We start from the raw sequence: 8687 nt of genomic DNA, 5'->3' as shown, positions 1-8687 counted from the left end.
CGGGCAACAATGGGAGGGTACAAACCTCTCTTCTCATACTGGCTTTTGTGTTGGGAGGCCGCACTATACATCCTCTGCCCAGCCAAACGGTAAGCTAGGGAGAGTTTCTGTTGATGAGAACACACCCACTCACTTACATCCTGCCTCGCCTGCTGGGGGGCCACGCCTAATGCCACGTCCACGGGAAGTCTCAAGTGTCGACCAAACATCAAATAGGCAGGCGCATAACCTGTGGAACTATGGATAGTATTGTTATAAGCATGGACGAGTTCTGGCAGATTTCCTACCCACTGACTCTGTCTTACTGATTCTAGTGAGCGAAGCATGTTTAATAGGGTCTGATTGCAACGTTCTACACTACCATTCCCTGCAGGGTGGTAAGGGTCGTGTGGCTTTTAGTTATACCATAGGTATCACAGAGCTGTTTCATTAATGCAGATTCGAAATTAGACCCACGGTCAGAGTGGAGTCGGCCTGGGCAATGGCTGTATCACATACTTCCACAAAGCCTTTACTGTAGTCTCTGCTGTTTGGTTTATTGTAGGGATAGCCCAAGCGAACCGTGTAAACAGATCAGTAACCACAAGTATGTTTTGATAAGTGTCAGTGGGCGGCCTAAGGACAGAAAATCCATGCCTACAACCTCCAAAGGGTATGAAACTTGAAATAGGGTGCAGTGGGACCCTAGGTTCTACCCTCTCCTTTTGTAGACTACAGGGGACACAACCCAGATGAAACTGACGTACCTGTGCTTCCATGTTAACCCAGTAGAACCGCTGCCGTATCCGAGAGAGGGTTCGATCTACCCCCCGCATGGGCAGCAGCCTCATGGATTTTCCGCCACACCTCATGGCACCTGGAACTAGGACACACAACTTGATAACGAGTCTCCTGGGTATATTCGTCCAACACTTTACGGCACAGTATTCCATCTTTAATAAAAAGTCTTTTTTGTTGCTGTAGGAGTCGTCGCACACCATGTGACAATGTCTGACGTTCTAGCTTTGTGGGCGCGACCTGGGCTTCCAGAAGTTGCTTTACCACTTGAATATCTGGATCACGAGATTGTGCTTCTGCCAGTCACTCCCCCTCTACCTCACAAGTCAGTTCAATGGCTGCTGAAGTGACTCCACGCTCTGATCCAGCCCCCTCCAGGTGCTCTGCTGGGACAGTGGGGAATCGAGAAAGGGCATCAGCATTAATATTGCTCTTACCCGAACGATACTTGATCTCGTAGTCGAAAGAGGCCAGCTGGGCAACCCAACGTTGTTCTACTGCGCCCAAGCGAGCAGTCCTGTAAATGGGCCACAGGGTTATTATCAGTATACACAACGAATCGTGCACCAGTCAGATAGTCTTTAAACTTTTCGGTAACTGCCCACTTAAGGGCTAACAGCTCCAACTTGAAGGAACTATAGTTGGCGTCATTCCGTTCCGTGTGGTGTAAGCTTCTGCTGGCGTACGCTATTACCCTTTCTTGGCCCTCTTGAACCTGGGCCAGAACAGCTCCAGCCCGCGACCACTGGCATCAGTATACACAATAAATGGAAGAGAGTAATCTGCGTATGCTAAAACAGGTGCTTGCGTTAAAGCTGCTTTGAGGGCCTCAAATGCCGTTTGACATTCTGGGGACCACTGCACTTTGCGACGGTCTGTTTTCTTGTTTACAGGGACCCCTGTCAATAATGCATTTAAAGGGCGTACGATTTTAGCAAAGCCGGACACAAAACGTCTGTAGTAGCCAGCCAGGCCCAAAAAAGATCTGACTTGTCTGATGGTATCAGGGACCCGGCCAATCCATAACTGCAGAAATTTTATCAGGGTCTGGTCTTACACCACACTTATCCACTACATGCCCCAGAAATTTTCACCTCCTGTTGCAGGAACTTGCACTTGTTCGGCTGTAACTTCAACCCATTGGCGCCACAGCCTCTGAAAACACTTCATCTAGATGCTGTAAATGAGACGAAAAGTCAGGTGAATAAATGATAATGTCATCTAAGTACACCAATAAAGACTCTGCAATCTGTCCACTCAAACAGTGCTGCATCAGCCGTTGAAATGTAGTGGGTGCATTGCACAGACCAAACGGCATCCGCTTGAACTCAAACAACCCGACTGGGGTAGTAAAAGCAGTCTTTTCCCTGTCCGTCAGGTCCATTTGGACCTGCCAGTATCCGCTGGCTAAGTCCAGGGTGGAAAACCACTGCGCTCGAGTAAGGCTTGTCAATGTCTCTTCTATTCGTGGCAGAGGGAAAGCGTCTTTATGTGTCACCGCATTCAATTTTCTATAGTCCACACAGAACCGCCAGGTGCCATCTTTTTTTTTCACCAAAACAATGGGTGCGGGCTACAGCTTTCCCGGATAACTCCCTTTTCCATCATATCTGCCAAGAGACTCCTCATTTCTTTATACATTGTAGGGGGCAAAGGACGATACCTCTCTCTAATGGGAGCTGCATCACCTGTGGGGATACAATGATGCACCAGGTCAGTCCTCCCAAAATCTTCGTCATCTTTAGAGAACACCTTCTCCCATTTAAGCAATAAAGCACGTAGCTCGCCCTGTTGCAGTTCAGACAGGTCAGATCGTTCAATCAGTTTACTCATCTCCTCAGGTAATCTCTCCTCCTCCGTGGGGGCACCACTGTCGACCAGAGCCACCTCCACCACAACCATCCATCCCAAGGGACAGGCTCAGGTCCTGTGAGCCATGTACGTCGGCCTCATCCACGCAGGATAGCTTTCCCAGTTTCTGGTAGCGACCTATAAAAAGAGGATAGGGGTGTGGGTTACAAATCCTCACTGGCACTCTCCTGGCCCTTACCATAACAAGGGTTCTCGCCACCCCCACATCAGGGGTATCAGGCAGTGCCTCCACCAGGGCACAATAATCCGTTCCTTGCGGACCCGTCTGAGCCCGGCCCCACACCATTATTTCACTCCTTGGGGGAACTTTAATTTTGCGTCGGCCAGCTAGCCGTACATACCCCACCATTCCGTCCTCCACTGTACTTGCTTCTATCCGTCTGCATGTTGCGAAGGCAGTCCTCCAGGCCTGTTGATTCGTTAATTGCTGTGGGACAGGAGCAGTCTTTTCCGGCCACTTAAATACATTCCAACAGGCAGTCACAACATTCATACCAACAATCAGTGGGTGCGTACAATGGTCATCTTTTACCACCACAACCCCGCGTCCAGGAACCTTAAAACCTTCTATTTCCATGTCCAGGACAACATAGGTGGTATAGGGAATTTCCAGACCATTGGCGGCTCTCAGCTTAAAGGCGGTTGGAGTTTTCTCAAGCTTAGCCTGGGAAAAATGCTCATTAAACAAACTCTCCTGGATCAAAGTCACTTGTGATCCTGTATCTAACAAGCCTTGAAGCTCCACCCCCTCGATCACTATCTTCACTGTTGGACACTGCCCAATAAATGTTTCTGTGGCCCTTAATTCCTTAGGTGAACCAAAAGCCCCCGCCCCTCGGACCTCAGCAGCAGGGTCATCTAGTTTAAACTTGGCTGGGAAGACATGGAGGTCTGGCAAAACCTAGCTATATGTCCTGCTTGGTTACACCTCCGACAGATAAGCCGACCTTGCGCATCCCAGCTAGCATTCGATTGTCGCAGTCTTCTGCTAAACTGAGGTGCAGGCGGAAGAGTAGCTACAGCTGGCTGAGTGGAGCCTCTAATTTCTCTTACTAGCTCTTGTGCCAATCCCTTCATTTGTGCCTTGACATCCTCCAATATCTCCTGCTTTAACACCTCTCTCCAATCTTCTTTCTGTTCATCCTTAAAAGGAGCATGAGACTTATTTACAGACAGGCAGGTTACCTCAGACTGGGGCTGTACATGTTCTGAGTCTAGCAGCAGTGCCTCCTGGCGTATGGCAGCAAAATCTTGATCTGGGTTACGCCGCACATAGACCTTCAGTGCCTGACTTACAGGGCCCTCCCGCAATCCTAGCAACAATTGATCTCGCAGGGCTGCATCAGAGGGGACATTATTTGTAAAAAAAAAAATCCGTAAAAATACAGTACAATCTACTGTATAAACGTGAAGGAATTTTCCGTATTAATAATTTACAGGTATTTTTCTGTATTTCTCAACTACTGCAATGCATTGTGGGAAAAAGAACCCGAAAAGGAGGGAAAAGTAAGCGCAAGAGCAGCCATTAGGCTTCTTTCAGGCTTCATGTGGATTTTGAACTCTGAAGTTGGAGAAACTGCCTTCAAATTTCTGTGGTAAGTATTAAAACTCATGTTTCCCTTTATTAAAATAATGTTTTTTAAAAGACTCCACGTTTTTATTTAGAAAGAAATGTTAATTTATTTGTTAACTGGTTTCGGCTGTCTCCAGACAAGTCAGGAATATTTTGCTGACTCATTTTTTAAAATAAGTGTTATTTAGGTTTAACATGACTTAAGTTTTCCATTTTAGTTAATGTTAAAATAATTTTTACTGTGATACCACCAGTTTTGTATCACTATAATATGAAAACTTGTTCAGTGGCTGAACAAGTTTTCATATTATAGTTAGCTGTCTGTGTCTCTCTGGGTATTACACAGCTGTGACTGCTAACTAGCTAATTAGCGAAAGTCAGCGATGTGGATAACGGAAAAGTGAGAAATTTATGGTTCTAGAAATTATTCTAGGACTCTAATAAGTACTGTATCAATACCTGTGTTTTACAGTTGGCTCTACTGTACACTTTAAAGGGCTTCAGGCAAAGTTACATTAACCCTAGTTTATTTAGCAAATGCTAATGTTAGCCTCTGATTTGGGCTGCTAAAGTAAATACTTTAGCTAGCTGACCAGCATAGATTATTTCGGTGGTTAACAGACTGTAGTGGTAATATTATTGAAAGTATAGTTTCACCTCAGCACATTTACAATTATGTCTATTTTGTAGCACATAGAAATGTTTAGTTAATATTTACAGACAGACACATTTTCCCTGTAACTGTGTTTTTACTCCAACATTTGTTGAAAATGTAATTTATGAAATGCTGAGCAGCATTTCTAGTATGTGGAATATTTTTGTCACCCACTGTGCTAATGTGATTAAATACTAATAATTATTACTAAAAAAAATTCAATAATAAATCAATAATACCTATTTCTCGATTGAACTATAATGTAAGCGCAGTGCTGGTGTGCAGGGTATTTATATGCCTTGTGGGGGATGCTGACATATTATAAACTTTTGTGTCTATATCAAGCTTTTAGCCAAATATAAGCAGAGATATTTGTATCTTTCTTAAAAATCCAGATCCTTACAGATTATTTGAGAAATGGATCAACAGCTATCACTACTTGAAGCACTCTAAGTCCTGCAGTGGAAAAATATCCCTTATTTCACCTTTGATCACACACTTTGGTTTTCCAGTGCAGAGCAATGGCCAAGAAAAGGAAAGACTTCCCCGAGTGGAAAAAAAAGATGAAGATACAAGCTGGTGATGAAGAGCAGCTGGTCTCAGGAAATGAAGAAAAACCCTGATCACCTTCTCTACAGAAACAAGGTGAGTTTAATGTTGTGGTCGATTTAGTTTTTCAAGGTATGTATGTTACTTTAATTATAAACTGCTTTTGTTGCAACCGAATGGTGTTATATGTATGCAACTCTACGTGAATTATAATCCTTTGTAGGGCTGTGTGATATGACCAAAATCTCATATCCCAATATAAGACATATGTCTCCTGATAACAATATATATCACAAAATAGTGCATTTTCTGTAAATTCTGTGATTTAAAACGTTTAAATGGCCGCCATTTTCTTTCCGAGTATTTATTACACGGCGTGCTGCGAGGAAAAGCCTGTTCTAACGTTTGAGTCTAAGGATTATTTTGAGCACCTGACGGCTCTTTTTTGCTTTTCATTCGTAAACTCTCTCAAAACTCTTTCATGTGATTCTTGTGTTGGTGGTTAAAGAGGTTTGTTGTGTTTGAGTGGTGGTGGGGACCAGTTTGTGGCATAATTTGCATAGTACAGTTTTCTGGGGCGTGTCAGACTTTTCATAACCAAACCATTTCCATTGCCCCTCGTTTAACAATAAGGTCCTCGATTTGTTTTGACTGGTCCGTCTGTTTGGAGCTAGCTGGTTCTGCCTCATCCTTGCTGGCCATGCTGGTATTCTCTGTGCCTTCATCTGCGTGGTGACTGTAAGCGCCATTTATAGTCACTTCATGTTTTTATTTGAGGTCATTTGTTTGATGCCTATTCTGAAAATTTGTATGAGAATAATGTATATCATTTCAGTTTATTTTGAAAAGTCTCAACAGAAACTTGAGCTTTATTGTGAAAGGTTTATGTGGAAAATAAACAAGCGGACAGTGGAGCCACACACTGGTTTTACCATCATTGTTGGTAACGAAAGTACACGTAAAAACAGTCACTTGTCCGTCCATAGTGTGGTTATTGTAAGTATAACAGAAAGAGAGAACTTTAAGAAATAATATAGCAACTACAGTGACCATCAAAATCATGAAAAAAATATTGCCGAAAACAGTTTATTTTGCAACACCACAAAACAAACAATAGTGTATAATATGAAAACAATAGACATTTTTATATCATCATCTGATATATATCGTCATATCGCACAGCCCTAATCCTTTTTTGTTTATGTTGTTTATGTTCTAGGTAAAAAAAATATAAAAATACAAACTTTTTAAAAGTGTCTTGTTGTTTCTCTTTTTTTCCTCAGAATAAATTGCAACTAGTCTCAATGGCTGACATGGAGGAGCAACACAGCGACACGTTAACCCCGACTGCTGCAGTTCCTGTATGAACTGAGCAACTCTGAAAATCCAAGGAAAAGCTGAGTGTATTATATTTAAAGCTCAGATGGACCTTGATGTACTAACATGCAGGCAGCATTCAGGACTTTGTCACACTGGTATATGAAGAGTGGTAACAAGACTTTGTAGTAATTTGTCTTACTATTGTCTTATTTGTTGTGATTTAGGGTCTGTGCGCACAAGCAGAGATTTTTGTTTGTAACCATAACCTTGTTTTCAGAGCCTTGTCTAACATTTAATGGTCATGAAATATGTCAGACTTTTTCCTCTACTTAAACAGCTAAGAGCATTTGAACACCGTGGAGAAAAAGGTGTGCATTAAGGATTTTGAACTATGATGTTTAAGTGTTGTCACTGCTGAGGATTCGTGGACACAGATCCTTATTCACTACGCTGCTGTTTACAGTTTAACTTTTCATCAGAACAAGCACTTCTAATTGTACTTTGCTCCTCACTGACAAAACAAGTCCAGTAAATACACTTTTATCTTTAAGTTTGGGACAGTAATCTGTCTTAATTTATTTTGTGTTTTAGTTATCATATGGGGAAAAGTCCTGTGGTTATCCATCCGTCCTGTTCGAATAAACCCAAAGTTCAGGAACATCTTCTTTAGATCTGTTCAGTTTTGGCACCACTTAAACAGTCAACAAATTTTGACTCAAGTATGTTATAGTATGTAAGGTAAAGACCCCAAAGAGTTAATCTCAGACAAATGTTCACACAAATGTGAATTGCATTCACTTCATTAATGAAGTGAATGCAATTCAGTAATCAAAGGTGTTTGGCTATAACTGACTACATGTGTATACTGTATCATAAGTGGACAGACATGGATGTAAACCACACCTTAACCATTTGGCTGAGACAAAACAAGGCAGTGATTCTAACTAAAAGGTACTCTGGATATTATTAAATGTGAACATATCGTTAAATATGACATTTTTTGTTTGTCAGGTGTCCTGTTTGAAGAAAACACTTGGTAGCCACTTGAATGAATGTAAATAAACACATTTACATGAGGGCAACCTGATTTCAAGGAAATAAAAATGCTCAAATTTGAAAGCTTGTGAGTTATTTTGTTCATGTATCAGCTGTTTAGTCGTTTTATGACAAGATGGATGCTGTCATTATATTTTATAATGTGTTTGAGTTAAGGAGAATAAAAGAATATTTAACATTCATTGTACCAATGTTGTTGTGTACGAAGCACAAATTAATTTAAGTTTTAATTTGTAAATTTTTGAGTACATGGTGTACTAGGTTGTAATTGCATAGAAATATATGTTTAAGGATATAAAGAACTATATTTAATGAGTTACAGTGAAAAGAAGTGTTTGGAAATAGTAATATAAACAGAAATTTCAATTTTTCTATTAACGGAAAATATCAGTTAATGATACAGAAATTATACTGTGAATAAACGGAATTTTCCGTTTTATAGCTGAAGGAAATGTCCGTAAATAGTACAGAGAGTATACTGTAAATCTACAGAATTTTCCGTTTTATCATTTACAGAAAACTCCGTCAAACGTCCGTAAAAAAACAGAAAATGTACTGGCAGAAAATTACCAGGACATTTTCCGTTTTTCTACGGAATTTTTTTTTACAGTGTGGGTCATGCTTTCGCAACCTACAGTATAATTCTCTCAACCGCAAAATAAAGGAAGATACGGATTCACTTGGGTTCTGAGTGCAACTAAAAAACTGTGACCTAAGAACTGGGGTGGGGACACGATCACCATATAAAGAGTCTAAAAAGGAAAAGATGTTTTGTACTTGGTCTCTTTCACTGGGTTCAAGAACACTGACCTGACGTTTAGCCTCACCTGCTAGCGCTCCCAACACAATAGCAACTTTCCTCGCTTCAGGCAAATCCTGTGATCC

The 8687-nt window shown here is 41.5% G+C and overlaps 1 protein-coding gene and 1 long non-coding RNA gene across 3 annotated transcripts; one reads left to right on the top strand and one right to left on the bottom strand.

Moving 5' to 3' along the window:
• Window positions 1–2614: 2614 nt before the first annotated feature.
• Window positions 2615–3617, bottom strand: LOC146495801 (uncharacterized). The gene is made up of 2 exons (XM_085144237.1): window positions 3597–3617; window positions 2615–3550 (listed from the first exon to the last, which is right to left on the bottom strand). Exons 1-2 carry the CDS (start codon window positions 3615–3617, stop codon window positions 2615–2617), a joined length of 957 nt encoding a protein of 318 aa, XP_085000363.1.
• A 401-nt stretch (window positions 3618–4018) lies between these two features.
• Window positions 4019–7984, top strand: LOC146495800 (uncharacterized). Of its 2 annotated transcripts, XR_014871313.1 has the most exons (3): window positions 4019–4244; window positions 5390–5522; window positions 6710–7984. It is a non-coding gene; the product is annotated as an uncharacterized LOC146495800 (long non-coding RNA). The 2 variants fall into 2 exon arrangements; XR_014871312.1 differs by lacking the exon at window positions 4019–4244 and having other exon boundaries at window positions 4514–5522.
• Window positions 7985–8687: the final 703 nt, after the last annotated feature.

This window comes from Neolamprologus multifasciatus, chromosome 19 (assembly GCF_963576455.1).
Source record: "Neolamprologus multifasciatus chromosome 19, fNeoMul1.2, whole genome shotgun sequence".
Lineage (NCBI taxonomy): Eukaryota > Metazoa > Chordata > Actinopteri > Cichliformes > Cichlidae > Neolamprologus > Neolamprologus multifasciatus.
This window is presented reverse-complemented; position numbering and strand designations above follow the sequence as displayed.